General features: G+C 33.0%; 1 protein-coding gene across 1 annotated transcript in view; it reads left to right on the top strand.

Moving 5' to 3' along the window:
* NBEA (neurobeachin) overlaps positions 1–17,736 on the top strand; it is a 657,479-nt gene that overhangs the window by 164,191 nt on the left and 475,552 nt on the right. The window contains exons 17-18 of the mRNA XM_063101747.1: positions 1,685–1,777; positions 15,492–15,600. Coding sequence (XP_062957817.1) covers positions 1,685–1,777; positions 15,492–15,600 — 202 coding nt within the window. The remainder of the gene's footprint in view (positions 1–1,684; positions 1,778–15,491; positions 15,601–17,736) is intronic.

Genomic DNA, 17,736 nt, shown 5'->3' with positions numbered 1-17,736 from the left:
AACACTCATTAACTGGTTTGTCAGTAACTTTCCTACTCACACTGTATCACAATCCTATGCGTGTAAATATGTGATGGCCCTAGACATTTTCATATTTCAATGTTAACCATAACGTTTCTTGATTCAGGGTGGGGTCTTATACCTCTTTTCCCTTATACTCAAAGTTATTCCTAAAAAATAGGAATTTTGTGGGAGCTCCCAATTCTGTTTTCTGAGTATAGGCACATTTTCAGGCTGTGAGCTTTTTACTTTGGTTCTCAAGATTATTTCTCCTGTTGAGTGTTCTTTCTTATGACTTCCTGAATCTTTCTTTTTTCACATATATGAATTTCCTATTCCCAAACTTGTCTTTTTTCATTATTGATTTTGGTCCCTAAAAGTTCTGAAAATAGATTTCAATGTAAACACATATACATTTAGGAGTGTGGGATTTGAAAAAAATCATCTCATAAGGGAAATAATCACTCTACAGTTTACTTTTTCTCATAGTCTATTCTTCAATAGATTAAATGCAGAAAAAGAAAAAGAAAAAAAGGAAACAATATCAACAATATCCTTTTTAAAAATAGAATAAGCTATTGGTAAAAGTAAAATAAATGACATTAATTTTAAGCTGTTTGTTTCTCTTTGTAAATGTCACTCAAATTATATGGAAATTATATTGCATCTTATATTACCAGCTCTTTTTGTTCAGCCTAGATTATGTCACCTTCAAAATATACGATGATATTTTATTTTTTAGAAAAAGATATTTAATACAATAAAGCAGCCCTTAATTTATAGAATTGCTCTTGCTACCGTCCCCCACCCCCAAAGAACCTTCTTAAATTCTAGAATTAGTTGCAAAAGTATATAGTCTTCATTGCCCCCTTTTACCGCATGGAAAAAAATTCCTATTTAAAAAAATATAAAGACGGGATAAAATTTCCAAAACACCTATAAAAATTATAATGAATATGACCATGCTTTTATATACTTTTGGAAGTACTGTATAGGTTAGGTATGTATAAGTAGAGGCTCTTTGGCTCCAACTAACAAAAAGTCTCTCAAAATATTTTAAGTAAAAACTGAATAATGTGTTTGTTGTAAAAATCTCATTAGAGTAGGAACCAGGAATTGCAAAGCTATTGGGAAGCAGGTTTGCTCTCTCTGCTGCTTTCTGTATGACTACTTCATTCTTTCTTCTGTATGTTGACAAGCCTCTCTGAACAGAAACAGAACATTGCTGTCCTAGTTTGTTTTAAATCATTTTGTAATTCAAGAGCCCAGCAAAGACGAGATATTATTTCTCAAACCTCATTCCAAGTTCTCAGAAAGGAAAAATAATTGGCAGGTGTCTGCTCATAGTCCACTTAGCCATGACCAAGAAACAAGGTCATCAAGTTCAAATGGGGGCAATTCTAAGAGAGGAGAAAATGTGTCTTAACTAAGCAGGTGTCTTAAAACAAAATTTTCGTTCAATGTGCTTTGAGGCAGTACTTATGAACAAACAATCACATTGCCCTTTGAGTATATATTTGAATGCCAAGCTTAAAGAAAAATTAATTAAAGATGCTAATTTTTAATTTTTCTTAATAATTATAAAAAATCCTGGGATTTATTTTATATGTTTATAATTTATTGCAAAATATTCAGTGTTTTTATTTTAAAATTATTTAATACTTAAAAGATTATTTATTTTTAGGGTGATCTACAAATTATTGGCTTCTAAAAGTGAAAGTATTTGGGTTCAAGCTCTGAAAGTTCTGGGATACTTTCTGAAGCATTTAGGTCACAAGTAAGTTGATGTTTTTCATAATGAATTACAGAAATTTCTACTGAAATTGTGTTTTGATGAGTTTTGTACTAATGTAGCATATGAAATTTGATGGAAAAATCTAACAGTGAAAAATAATACCTTTCTGCAGTAAAAATTATAAACATGTTTTATGAAGTAATGTTTTATTAGTAGTAGATTATGGAACAAGATCACAATCTAAGAAATATTAAGTTTATTTCTATTTTCTTCCTGAAAATATGGTTCATTTTAAGGATGCAATAAAATATTCTGTGAAAATAAAATAAAGCACATATGGATATGATTTCAATGACAATTTTTTTGTCAAAGGGAAGGTCTCTCTGAGAGCTGACCTTATGTTTATAGGCTGAGTTAATATTTCATTATTAATTTATATTCTTTATAAAAATGAGGCTTGTTGATTACTTCGTGACTTGAAGATCCTAGAATACTTTATTTCTTCCCCCTAATCCAGAATTTAGATACATTTAAAAATTTTTTTTTCTATAAGTAATGACTGCTGATTTAATGATTGCAGTTCATACTATGTTGTCTAGTGCATTAATATTCTTTAAAAAATTTATTTCCTCTATAATTGAACCCGAGGAAGTAGTACTATCATTTAAGTATTGCCAGATGGGGTTCCTCTCAGAGCCCCACTGTTGCCAATTCTTTCTGGCATTTAAATTTACAAAGAGTTTAGTGGTAACATTTATGAAAACTGCACAAAGTTCAGATGAGACGCATCTAACTTGCTGGATAGTTTAGAAGTGTAGTTTTTTTTTTTTTTTTCATTTTGGTACTAAGTCAATAGTTAAGTCAGAGAGAACAGAGGCATTATAGATGTAGGAAATAGTTTGAATAAAGTCAGGATTGTAGAAAAAGGTAATAGAATACTGGGAGTGAGAAGCATATGCACTTTTAATATTGAGAGATAAGCACTGCTCATTTAACTATAGCAAGTAAAAGAAATTGACTCAGAGAAAATTAAAGGATCATAGTCTCAGATGCAACCTATTAAAAAGTATCAAGAAAACACGTTTAAAAATATAGAAAAATTTAAAAAAATAGAAAAAGATGAAAACTCACAGATAATACAAAATTAAAAGTAACAAGGAATTTCTTGTGTAAATATGGTTAAGGTATTCTCTTTCTACCTTTTTTCCTGTAAAATTTATAAGTAATGCAACCATCTTATAAATTTATAAGAAAATGCAAAATTTATAAGCAAATGCAAATAAAATCTCCCACTAACACAATTGTTCGCCAAATTAGAAGATGGGTAACAATCCATGAATACTGTGGTATGAGTATCAGCTGCTTAAAGCTGCTAAGATTGGGTAAAAGCTGTGAAGGATAAAGAAAAGAGAAAATATAAAAAGAATGGTGAGAGGGTCCAGTGATAGCAAATCTAACAAAGCATCAGTGAAAGTACACTTTCTGAAGATGAAAGGCTCACTGAAGGTGCAAAAATAGATCCTTTGTCTGAAATAGTAGATACACATATATCATGGCTGATAGCAGAATTCTTTTTGAATCAAATTGGTTTCAGAGAAACAAAATGCATAACAAAGAGTTGTACAGATAAGCCATTTTTGTAGGAGGCAGTCTGTCTCTGTGGCTGTAGAGAGACAGTTTTTGGATTATGAAAGCAGAAGGATTACCCTTGGCCCTTCTCTTTCACACACATGTGGAAATCTCTAGCAAATGATTGGTCCAGTCCAGTAAAATTTGACTCAAAAGAATTGACACAGCATCCATGCATAAAATAAAAAACTGGAAAAAATAAGCAAAACCAACCAGCAAATGAAGAACACTTACCAGAAAAACTTTGCTATGGAGCATGTATTAATTGTGGTTAAATATTTTAGCATAAGTTACAAAAGTAAGAAGTAATTGAATTGCTTCTGAGGAAGGACCACCACTAAACAGAATTTCAAGAATTTGGAAGAAATGGTAGTATAACAAGAAAGTGTTGAATCATGAGGTACCAAAACTTTGGAAAAATATTGGAGGAAAATATCTATCACACAAATAAAAATTAAATTGGAAAGCTGAAACAAAGATAAAATCTGTGTCTAGCATAGTAAGATACACAGAAGATGAAAGTGAAAACAAAACCAATAACATGTACGGATGAAAATATAAGTGTTTAGAAGGATTAGAAAGAAAATGATTGATGAAGGAGGTAAAGAAATTTCAACAGTGGCATAAATGGAGTTTCAAGATAAGAAAAGCAAAACAATGGAACAAAACAAATATTTAAAGCTATAATTCAATGAAGTCCTAATATAAGATTTTGCCATCCTTATTTAAAGGATATTGTGTACCAGGGAAGATTGACCTGGAATGGTCAGCATGAAGGTGTATTATTGGACTTATAAGAATCCTTTGTATAGCAGTGTGCAAATAAGGGGAAAAAAAAGAGTCTGGCCTTAGAGTTGTCTAAAACAACCTTCAATATAGAAAACTGTAGAGCAACAACCGTAAGATACTCAAGTGAAGAAAGTGGGAGCCAAACTATCCTTTAAGCAAAAAGGGGGTTGCCAAATAATTTTTAACCATACAGGCAGTTGTTTTGGTGAGTAATTCTTGAGAAAATTTCTGGGGACAAAGTTCAGCCAATTAGGAATGTTTGGAGAAACTACAGCTAAGGACTGCTGGTGAACACTGAATAAATGAAACAGTAAAACTAAGACTAAAATAAATGTTTGAATTAGTGTGACAGACCAGAATTTACTTTTTATATGCTCTAATAATGTAGAAAAGATACAACTGTAATGAATTGGAAGAGGACTGAGAAAAGAAGGAAAGTAGAATAAGTCCAGAAAGTCAATTAATTGCATGTAAGGTGACAAATGAAATATTAGAAATATAGTTCTATTGAATAACATTTGATGGTGCAGAGGAGAGGCAAAATTGAGAGTAATTGCTGACTTTATGAGGATTACTTATTATTTTATAGTAACAAAGATAAACAGTTCAATAAAACTATGAAGCTTTCCAAATACTAAAGCTCTGTATGCATAAGGACTAAAAACGTATAATGGAACTCTTAAAAAATCTGTTAAGGACAGTAACCATAACATAAAATATGACATATCCCCAAACAGACATATCTGTCAAAAAATAAATGCAAAAGCTTTTATAAATCACCTATTATAAGAAAAAAATTACAATTGAGCACAGTAATAAAACTTAGTTTTATATGCGGGAAACATACCAAAAAACCAAAGTGATGGCTAAAGGTATACCACATAAATGCACACATACAACAGAAAAAGCAAGAATCATGATCTTAATATGGGGCAAATTAGAAGCTGGAGGCATAACACTACCTGACTTTGAACTATACTACAAAGCTATAATAACCAAAACAGTATGGTACTGGCATAAAAACAGACACACTGACTAATGGAATAGAATAGAGAATCCAGAAATCAACCCACACACTTACAGCCATCTGATCTTTGACAAAGGCACTAAGTCTATACACTGGGGAAGAGACTGCCTCTTCAGCAAATGGTGCTGGCATAACTGTATATCAATATGCAGGAGAATGAAACTAGACCCATACCTTTCACCATACACTAAAGTCAACTCAAAATGGATTAAAGAAATATACACCCTGAAACAATAAAACGTCTTAAAGAAAACATAGGAGAAACACTTTAGGAAGTAGGACTGGACACAGACTTCATGAATACGACCCCAAAAGCACGGGCAACCAAAGGAAAAATAAACAAATGGGATTATATCAAACTAAAAAGCTTCTGTACAGCAAAAGAAACAATTAACAGAGTTAAAAGACAACCAGCAGACTGGGAGAAAATATTTGCAAAATATACATCTGACAAAGGATTAATATCCAGAATATACAAGGAACTGAAACAACTCTACTAGAAAAAAACAAGCAACCCAATTAAAAAATGGGCAAAAGAGCTAAGTAGGCATTTCTCTAAGGAAGTTATACGAATGGCCAACAGACATATGAAAAAATGCTTAACATCACTCAGCATTCGGGAAATGCAAATCAAAACCACACTGAGATACCATCTCACCCCAGTTAGGATGGCTAATATCCAAAAGACTCTGAACGATAAATGCTGGCGAGGTTGCGGAGAAAAAGGAACTCACATACATTGTTGGTGGGACTGCAAAATGGTGCAGCCTCTATGAAAAATGGTTTGGAGGTTCGTCAAACAATTACAGATAGATCTACCATATGGTCCAGCTATGCCACTGCTGGGAATATACCCAGGGGAATGGAAATCATCAAGTCGAAGGTATACCTGTTCTCCAATGTTCATCGCAGCACTCTTTACAATAGCTAAGAGTTGGAACCAGCCCAAATGTCCATCATCAGATGAGTGGATACAGAAAATGTGGTATATCTGCACAATGGAATACTACCCAGCTATAAAAAAGAATGAAATACTGCTATTTGCAACGACATGGATGGACCTAGAGAGAATTATATTAAGTGAAACAAGTCAGGCACAGAGAGAGAAATATCACATGTTCTCACTTATTTGTGGGAGCTACAAATAAGTAAACAAAAAAACCGGAGTGGGGGAAGAAGACATAACAATTACAATTTTTTGAAATTGATACGACAAGCATACAGAAAGGACATTGTTGGGAGGGAGGGGGGTGAGGGAGGTGGGATGGAGGTTTCGGTAATTGGCCACAATAATCAACCACATTGTATATTGACAAAAAATAAAATAAAATATTAAAAATAATAATAATAAATAAATAATAATGTATCACACACACACACACATAAAACAAAGTCCCATCTGTGAAATCAATACAAGTTATATACTTCCAAGATACAAAGGTGGGACAAACATAGGGAACATATTCCCATTCCAAAAGGGAGAAAGAAAAAAAAAGAATACAAGCCAAAACAGCAATAAACATTAGATAAGGAAGTATACTTTATAATGCTAAAGGTTGAAACATTCATAAAACAGAAGGTACAGGAGAAGTAAACAATCACTTGTAGTTTAAAACCTTAAAACAAACTTTAATTTACCTGTTTCAGCCTACAGAAAGTCAAAAGAGAAAATAATCTAAAAAATAAGGTAAATCTGATTGTATAGATTGAACTGTGTACGATGTAAATGGAGAATATAACTTCCAGTGTCCCTGGAACATTAATGAAAGTTTGACATGGTGTAGTAGACATCAAAGAAAAATTCAGAAACAGAGAAACAAAACTGACAAGATTCTCTTATTAACATGTGATAAAATTAGCAAATAAGAACAAAATCAGAAATCAAAAAGTTTTTCTACCTGAAATTTAAAACTTCTTAAATAGCTTTTTATAAAAAGAGAAAATAAACACTGAAATTGCAGAATTTTTTAGACAACTTAAAAAAAAAACTGTGGAATATAGCTAAAGAAGTGCTTAGACGAGTATTTATATCTGTAGATCAATGAAAAAGAAAGAGAAAAAAAGAATTAAGTAAAAGTTAGAAAAAGAATAACCTGGGCTGGCTGGTTCGCTCAGTTGGTTAGAACATCACTTTGTAACACCAAGGTCAAAGGTTTGGGTCCCTTTACCAACCACCTATCAAAAAAAAAAAAAAAAAAAACAAAGCAAAATAATAACCAAATAAGTTGAAGAAAAGTGGAAGGATTAACAAATAGAAAGTAGGAATTAATTATTTAGAAGGCAGAAAAGCATTTAAAAGGCGGATTTTTAAATGTCATGCTAAAAATGGATCAGTCATCATTTAGCATCTTGAGGAAGGGTAAAAACAAATGCACAAAATAAATGATAATTTCTGTAATTAACGTAGAAACTGAGGAAATCCAGAGTCTGAAGTAGTAACTTTGTACAGCTTTCCCTAGAAATTGATAAGATAACCCAGTAGAAAAATAGGGAAAGGGTATGAATGGTCTGCTAATAGAGGAAAATACACATGGTACATAAACATTTGAAAAGAGCTGAACCTTACTTGTAATAAGAGAAATATAAACTAAAACTAAAGTAAGATACCATTTTTCACATATTAGATTAACAAAACTCCCAAAATTTGACAACCATCTCTGTTAGCAAGGTTTTAGGAGGAGCAAGCACACTCACACATTGCTAACTGACTGGATTATAAATTAGTACAACTCCATGTAGAGTGCAGTTCATTAATTTTGATTGATGTCTGTCAAAACTGCAAATACGTATGTACTTTTAACCTGGAATTCATCACTTGTACACATGTGAAATGACAGTTATTCAGAATTGTTCATGGTTAGGTTGTTTATGAGAATAAAGGTTAGGAGAAATCTTAAATTTCTATAAATAGGGGACTTGTTAAATAAATTGTGCTTCATCTGTAGAATGGAAGACTATGCAGTTGTGAAACAAAACCAATCAGATAAGATTCTATTATTCGATATCATATATATATTGTTACGTGATATAAAAGAGTGAATGATGCTCTTTTTTGTTTAAAAAGAGAACATAAGAATATAGTAGTTCTTATATTTACAGTAAGAAAATCTATTAGATTACATGAGAAATAAGAAATCAATAACAGTGGTTCTTAATGGAAGGTCATTGGAAAGGAATGTGGATGTGGATCATTTTAATTTTTCACCATGAGAATGTTACCTATTGAAACATTTTATTCAATAATAACGTTGTTAAAAAACTATAATTTTTAAAAATAACAAGCCACTAATAAACTCTTGAAAGAATTTCCACTAATTATATTATTAATGAAGTTAGATTGAATAAAATCAATGGCTGATTAGTTAAAATGAAGAGTTCTCTATTGGAGCTGTCATGAAGCAAAAGGACTGAGGCTAACACTTTTACTTAACTTAGCTACACAGAGAATTAAGTTTGAATTATTCCTATCAATATGATTGTAAAATTGTCTGACAGTCAAAAATAACATGCAAAAGAAAGCATATGTAGGTTGATAGTTTAAATAATTGATTAATAAAATACATGTAGGATCCTGGCATAACCACGTATTTTCTCTGTGGCCTTGGAAATATCCTTGAGGCTCAGATTTTTCCTCTTTAAATGAGTAAACCTCATAGAATTTAAAAAAAACATTTACTTGAACATATTTGTGGGGTACAGTGTGTTGTTTCAACATATGCATATACCGCACAGTGATTCACTTAGGGTAGATAACATAATTTTGTCCATCACTTCTCCTCTCCCTCCCCCTCCCTTCCAGGCCTCTGGTAACCATTATTCTATTCTCTACTTGCTTCCCTCTTAGGATTTTAAGGGTAAATGAGATATTAGATGTAAAGTGGTTAATCACAGTATACTGCCTGTGATAATTTGAATAGGTAGCAAAAAGTTACAGGAAGCAGGTAGAATTTTTTCTTCAGTATGAGATATTTACCTTAAGTAGTTGACATGAAATATAAATATGAAACACTAGAAACTTTCAGATCAACAACGAGACAAGTGATTCCTCTGTACTTTAATCATTAATATTAATTATTATTCAAGATCTGAAACAGATAAAATACACAATTACTAGAAAGGAGGAAATATGTATCATTATTTATAGATGATTTGATTGTATATCTAAAAACCTAAGAGAATTATCTTTAAAACTGTTGAAATATGAGATATCCAAACTGAGCATCTTATTTGTGTATATGGAGGGATTATTGTCTGGATGTAAATCTGACTTGGGTCCATGGAGGAAGCTAAACTGAAGTCTGAGTGTGTTGGTCCCTTTTAACACCTAGTTTATAATTTCTGTCAAGTATCTAGAATATAGGTTTCGAGATAAACCATAAACCTTAATTGTTAGCTGAGCTAGAAATAGGTGCAACATCTATCATTAAAATTAAGAAGTCTATATTAAGTAATAAATGTTAGCTACTCACTCCTCTAGAAACTAGGAACTTAAATCTCCTCTGCTTGAGTTTGGGACTGTCTTACTTATTTACTTCCAAAGAATAGTGAAACCTGACAGTGTTTTTCACTGTTGGTAAAGGTTAACATAACTGGTCATATGTCATGTTGATATCATGTACTTTGTGATATGATGTGATGAGATGGGCACTTCACCTCTGTGGTATTCTTTCCTCCAAAAAATAACTGCAGTTTAAGAGAAATCATTATACGTACCCAAATTGAGGTACATTCTACAAAATACCTGACCTGTACTCTTCAAAACTGTCCATGGCATTAAAAACAAGAAAAAGGAAACTGCCATAGACCAGAGGAATTTAAAGGTACATGGTAACTAAATGAAAGGTGGTGTCCTTGATTGGATCCTGAACAAAAAAGCACATAGGGGAAAATTGGTAAAATCTGAATAAAGTCTGCACATTACTTAATAATAATATATCAATGTCTATTTCTTAGTTTTGACAAATGTACCATGGTTAGGAAAGATGTTAACATCAGGGGAGTCTGACCAAATAGAATATGGGAACTTTCTGTACTATCTTTTCAACTTTCCTGAAAATCTAAAATTTTCCAAAATAAAAAGTTATATAAAACTCGGGAGATAAACTTGGACATATGCTTGAATAGAAAGCCATACTGTTTGTGCATGGAGACAGCCTGATGATAGTTATCCTCAGAACAGAATTTCTAACAAATAGTTCAGACACATGAACAGAATACTCAAGTACTGGACCATTATATAGCTATGATAATTTTAGCTTATAAAAAATTTAAAGCGTGTGTTATCAAACATCCACTGTGGAAATAAAAATTCTCAACCTAGTGTGTTTTTGTACTGTTTTAACTTCAAACATTGTAAGTTCTGGGTGAATTCTCCAAGATAACCATGCTGTAAAATGTACTGTTGGTAATTACATGTATCGACCTGCTGTCTATATTTGTTAGTTATAGGCCTGTTATATCTTGACACATGCTTACCTTAATGGTTTCTTTCTTTTTTGAATTAAACTAATTAAACTAGTTGAAATTAGTCCAGTTTTTCTGGCAGAACCAGTTTTCTGTCAGTAAAAAGCAAGGCATGATATGCATTCTGGGGTCTGGCAGTTAGAAAGAAGCTTCCTTCCCCTCTTCTCTCAACTCCAAGGTATTTGGCTGTCATCAACCAAGTGTTGGTTCTAGTGTGTACCTGGGTACAAATGAGTCTTTGTGTTCTTTGGGGTACCAGTAGAGAAAACAAGAGAACTGCTAATGGGATTTCTTTCACATGGGGACAAGCAGCTGAAGGACTATGTTAGAGCCCTATGGTAAAGACTGAAAAGCAGCAGATCTTGAGAGATGTTTTGCCCTCAAAGATCCCTGCCCCCCTCTGCTTTCCTCTTCCCCCGGCCCCACCCCTGCCTCAGAGGAATATTAAAATTGGCTTCTATGTAAGTGACTACTAGAAGGCCAAGAGGTACCTGAAATGGTGGGATAAATTTTCCTGTCCTTAAACTTGTGAGTGTGCAGGGAAATTAGAATGCTAGAATGCTGGCTTCAGCAGCCCATGTACCAGGACTTACAGCTTGCCAAGTTTTGTACTACAGGTGAATGAGTTTAGAGGATGCCTTGCCTTACGACACCTGCAGAAATCCTGTCATTTAAAATTCACAGCCATGAGATCTGATCTTGACTCTGTAAATAATGAAAAATAACAACTAACCTAAAGGTGACTATAAGCCAGACAGGAAATAAAAGAGAATCATCAAACTACACACCCAATGAAATGGAACTATGGTGAAGGATGTGGTGGAACATTTGAATTTTATTTTTACAAAGAGCATTTGAGATTCAAGCAGAGCACCAAAGGTAACATTCTGCCTCTTCAGCTACTGATTTTCTTTCCCATTTCACCCAAATTAGTAGACTGGAAGATCTTAAAGCATGGACCAAAAATTTAAAGTAAGAGAAGAGAATAAAGCCATAGAAAATAGGAAACTTAACATATGACTAATAAGAGTTCTTGAGGGACAAAAATGATGAAAAATAGTTTTTGTACTACTAAAAACTTTGCAGTATTGGATACAATATGTCAAAAATCCTTTTAAATGTATAGCTGAGCACACAAAAGTAAGGGAAATTCTCATATTCCAAAAATAAAGAGAAACAAGACTTAAGAAACAAGGCAATTTTAAAACAAGTCATGCTGTTAAAATAAATAAATAAAAACAAAAACCCTAAGTAACTTTTGTAAATGAAAAAGTAGCAATTCGAATTCACAACTCCATGGACATGTTAAAAAGGTTAGGTAAAACTTCAGAAAGAATTGGTGAGCTGGAAGATATAAATGAAGAAATTACCTAGAATGCAGCATCAAGAGACAAGATGACAAATGAAAGGAGGTTACGAGATATAGAGAAAGAATGAAAGGCTTCAAACATGGCTAATGAGGGTTACAGAAAAAGGGAAGAGAAAATGGAGAAGAAGCAATATTCAAAGAAAATGACTGAAAATTTTTACAGATTTGATGAAAGGCCAGATTTCTCAGATTTTGGAAGTAAAATGAGTTCTGAGAAGGTAAAATTAGCAAAAAAATGTCACTTTGAAGTGAAACTGAAGAACAACCAAGACAAAGAGAAAAAGGGGAAGCTAACCCTCCAATATTAAATCAAATATAATATTTTAATAAATAAAATGATGTAGTACTTATTTATGAATAGACAGAGCAGAAGAATGAAATTGGAAGTCAGTAGATTGACCCAAGTACTTGTAGGATTTTAGTGTATAATAAAGCTGCCATCTCAGATGACTACAGTAGTGATATATGTAAAAAGATATGCTGCCTTTTTAAGGAAGGTAAAAGAGATATTTTTATTTGCATTAAAAAAGTTGACAAGCAATTATAACATTTGTACCACTCTGGTGGGGGATGTTAATAGTGGGGAAGGCTGTGTGTATGTGGGGGGAGGGATTATATGGGACTCTGGACTTTCTGCTTAATTTTACGTGAACGTAAAACTGCTCTAAAAAATAAAGTATGTTTAAAAGAGAAGGGAGAGGGTGATAAGGAAATGAGAAATCAAGAAAAATGTTTATGGGGGGAGGGGCTTGCTGTGAATGAGGCGGGAGGGACACGAGTTAGGTGTGAAATCTCTCTGTCTTTTTATGTCATCATTATTTTTTATCTAGGTAAAGTTACTACTTATTTTAAAAATAAAATGATAAAAGCTAGTAAAATTTAAATAAACCAACATAAACTTTATGCCAAAAAAATTAATGAGGATAAAGAGAGCAGCATATAACGAAAAAGGTATAATTCACTAAGAAGGTGGAACAATTTCAAATGTATACACTCTTAAATTATCTTATAGAATAATTTCCATTGTACTGATATTATTTGTATCTATCATATATATAGCAAAGCTGTTTATCTAGAAGAATATAAGCTGATATTATGATTATGTCTGGATTGTGGAATTAGGAGTTTTCTTTATCTTTTTTTTTTTTTTTCACAGTTGTGGCATATGTTTTGAATTTGTTATAAGAAATATTTCTTTGACCATCCCCCAAAGAACCTTCTTTGTTTTGTGAAGAAGGAATTAGAATATGTTTCAGTGTAGTGTTTAGTAAGCTAATAAATCTGTAATTTGTATGAGTAAAATGTTATTCTTTAAAAAAAGAGAAAGATTATATTCTTGATCCAAGTGGGCAGAAATCCTGTAAAACTCAAGGTAAAGCACATAAGCACTAAAGGCTGAAGTCTGTCTAGGTCTTAAAGGTAAACAGGTTTAAGATGTTAGTTTCTCCAGTGAATGTCCTACTGAGGCATTTCCTAAACAAATTCCATAGAGCTAGGTTTTTCATCAGAGGTCTTGTGGGAAGCATTATTATGTCATGTGCAGGGCCAGTGCACCCATTCCCTACCTGAGATGATGGATGTCATTTTTCGTTATCTCTTAACTGCTGTGCAGCAAAGTTTATTGGTAAATATTGTTTTAAAGCAAACCGCAGGAGAAAGCTCACCCATCTCTTCCCTGGTGTATGCACAGTATCTTCAAGTTCCCCCCATATCTAGAATTAAGCATCAGTATGAACATTTATATTGGAGGATATGATCAAGAGGGTATGAATTTCTTTCGTAGCTGAAGTTGTACTGGCACATTAAGAGATTATTCTAAGTTTCAGATAGCCTAATTTGGATATAGGTACCAGCTCCTTGTAGCAGAGATATATCAAAGGCAATACTTTGGCATTTGTTCTTTCCTGATTAGGAGCAAATGAAAGTGTCAGGTCTCCTTTTAATGGATGTGTCTTGAGTTGGAAGAGACTTAAGCCTTTCCGTCCATAATCCCATAATATCCATTTGTCCTGTTTTTTTATTTTTTGTTGTTTTTTTTTTAATGGCCAGATGATCTTTCTTAGTCTTATTTAAGCGTCTGACAAACAAATCCATTGGACAAATGCCCTAGCTTCCTCTTGGGTTTAGATAATTTTGCTGTATATCCTCCCTGGGCTAAGGAGGATTGAGTGAGGGGGACCAGCTGTCCTGAGTCTTTTGTTGTGGAGTACGGAACTTGGAGGCAGATGTTAGAAGAGAGGATTTCCAGGTGAGTGGTATCAGATAAATGGTTCATCATTTGATTTCTGTATTAATTAAGGTAACAATAGCTACTGTGCAGATAAACAATGAAATTTTAGTCACTTGTCAAACTACTATAGTATTTTCTTTCTTGTTCTCTTAAAATCCAAATGGGTTTTCCCCAGTCAGTGATTCTCTTGCTATCAGTGATTTAGAGACTCAAGAATCTTCTTCTATCTGTGGCTCCCTTGTCTTCATCACATGGTTCTTATGTTGTTGGCTTGGAGAAAGAACATAGAAGATGTGTATGAGTGCTTTTTCTATACGTCAGGCCTAAAAATAGTCCATAATTTTAATGCTCATATTTCATTGAGTAGAACTAAGTTAAATGGTCCCACCTAGCTGTAAGAGAGGCTGGAAATGTAATATAGCTGTGAATACAGGAAGACAGTTTGGTGATTATGGAGTCAGGCTATGTCATAGTTGCCAAATCCAAACAGACAATATAAAATCAAAGAAAGAAATGAAATACTGAGAGGTGGGAGACAGGAAGACCCAGATCTTAAATTCCAAGAAAGTGACACAAATGAGAGGTGAGTAGTAATGCCCCAGATAGGGCTAGGTGTTGCAGGAAGCCTTTAATAGAGCCTTCTATTATAATTGTGTGGGGGGGAGGGAAAAAGTTAAATCAGCCAACAGTAAGTAGGAAGGTGATGGTTTTTTTCGCTTTTTAATGCATTGGTAGACCACCAATGTAAGCAATGATGAGTCTTTACTTATGTAAAGTTATTTTGTTTTATGACCTCAACATCTAGCTACAGTGTTCACTTTTAACCATAATTTTGGATTCTTGATGTTAAAATTTGTTACAGACTATTTATATACTTGGAATTTGAGCAGAAATGACTTAAAAATTGTGTGGTCCCTATCTTAGAGGAAACCAGTAATTTTAACTCCATAAAAATAACTTCTAAATAGTTATTAGAAATTTGAAGATGATAACTGTCAAAATTTATATAATGTTATATAATTCATAGATTTCTCATTTTAGTTTGCACAAATATTTTATTTGAGAAGCGTTTACTGTCTTGGAACTATAGAAGACAGCTGTGTTATAAACTTTGGTTTCTTTTTGTGGACGGAAGTTTGTAAAAATCATTATGTGTGTAATTCTGTATCTCCTTATAAATTGTGCTTTCTTATCTAAAAAGTCATGTGATCAGAGAATATTCATGGTTTTTTCCCCCCCTTCTCTCCAGGAGAAAAGTTGAGATTATGCATACCCACAGTCTTTTCACTCTTCTTGGAGAAAGGTTGATGTTGCATACAAACACTGTGACTGTCACTACATACAACACACTTTATGAGGTAAAAATAAAAAATGTGTGATGAGAATTTTAAGTTTATAAAATGTAAATCCTGTATAATCTATGTGACTGAGATCAGTAGTTGGTCAGTTAACCTAAAAAAGCCAGTTGAAGCCAGAATCATTCAAAAAAAGATTACCTTGTATATTTTATTTTGAAACATACCTATGTACAATTATTTGGCAATCTTTTTATGTTGGTCAAAGGGTTTTTCTAAGTATGGGTGGGTTGGCTGATTGGCTTTGCACAGTCTTTCTCACATAGACTACATTCATTATATGATATGTATTAGTTCTACTGCCTTTCCTTCTCTCTATCTCTTATATGTAGCAACCACCAGCATAAGCTAGAGTTAATATTGGGATAAATATAGAGTTAATATTGGGATAAATAAATGTAGGTAGGATTTATTTGTAAAAACAATATCTGGAAGCATCTTTAAACGTCATCATTTCAATTTGGAAGTCCATTTCTTATCACTTTTTTAACAGATGGTCATATAGCTTTGGGTTTAGTATTTTCTATTAAATGCATGTACTACCTCACAAAGTAGCTATTTTTATTTTTAAGTGACAGTAAAATGTTAGGAATGTTTCCTTATATCAACCTTAATACTACTTTCCTGTAACTGCAATTCAGTGGTCTTAGTTCTTTTCTCTAGTGCAGGGATTGGCAAACCACAAATACCTGTGTTTGTATGGCTGTGAGCTAAGGATGGTTTTTAAATTTTTAAGTGATTGAAAAAAAAAAACAAAAGAAAATTAATATATGACATGTAAAATTTATATGAGATTTAAATTTGAGTGTCCATACAAAGTTTTATTGGAAGAGAGCCACACTTATTCATTTAGCTATTGCCTGGGGCTGCTTTGTGCCATAACCATGGAGTGAAGTAGTTTCAACAAAGAATGTTCGTCATGCTCTCATCACATTGCAGTGCTGCTTGGCACACTGGGAATCACAGCAATGCAACAACTCAGTAGTGTTTTATGTACCGTGAGTACTGCCAAACCTAACTATTTTTTTTACTACCAGTGTATACCCATCTGGTCAATACAAGAAAAGAAAAGTGGATTTCTAATCTAACACTTTTCAAATGCAGTGGGGTGTTGGTTATTTTGTTATAGGTTTAGATAGAAAGACATTGTGAATGGGATTGCACTAAATTTTAAATTAATATGGGACAAATTCAAACTTTTCTAACACTACATTTTTTTTCATCTAAGCCATGGGCCAGATACGCCGCAGTTCTAGTTTTTGCACAGCCCACAAACAGGATGGTTTTTATGTTCTTACATGATGGGGGAAAAAGAATACTTTGAGATATGTTAAATGATATGAAATTCAAATTTCAGTGTCCATAAATAAAGTTTTATTAGAACATAGCCATGCTCATTCATTTAAGTATAGTCCATGGGTGACTTCACACTACAATGACAGAGATCATATGATCCACAAATAAGAAAACACTTATTATCTGACCTTTTCTGTAAGAAGTTTGCTGACCCCTGCTGTACTGCAAAATGGAGAAATGTAACTCCCCTTTGTTGTTGTTTTTATTAAAAAACATTTTAATTTGATATCAGAATTAATGTTCATTCATTACAAAAATTTGGAAAATATAGAAAGCACCAAAATTAAATTTACCTGTAGTGTTTCCAGTAGTACTTAAGTTTTTTTCTCAACACATCCATACACACACCCCCACACACCTCTTCTAAAATATCATCTTACCCATAGTTTTGTATTCTGTTTTTTCTACTTAACAATATATTGCAAATATTTTTATTACAAAATATTCATCTATAGGTGGGGTGAGCAAACTGTTCTGGTAAAGAGACAGATAGTAAATATTTTAGGCTTTGTGAGCTATACAGTGTTTGTTACAACTACTTACCTCTACAGTGGTAGCTAAGAAGGAGCCATAGTCAGTAAGAAACAAATGTGTTCCAGTAAAAACTATATTACAAAAATGGGTGGTAGGCCAGATTTGGCCCACAGGCCATAGTTTTCTAACCCCTGGTCTGTAACATTACTTTTAGCTATTTTATTTCATCTTTTCTCTTTTATATTCTCATCAGTAGATTTAAGAGTGGCTGCTCTTTATGTAAATGAAGAAACCTTTTGGCTACTCTGA

This window comes from Cynocephalus volans, chromosome 7 (assembly GCF_027409185.1).
Source record: "Cynocephalus volans isolate mCynVol1 chromosome 7, mCynVol1.pri, whole genome shotgun sequence".
NCBI classification, from domain to species: Eukaryota; Metazoa; Chordata; class Mammalia; order Dermoptera; family Cynocephalidae; genus Cynocephalus; species Cynocephalus volans.
Note: the sequence above shows the minus strand (reverse complement) of the source record. Positions and strands in the feature narration are given on the sequence as shown.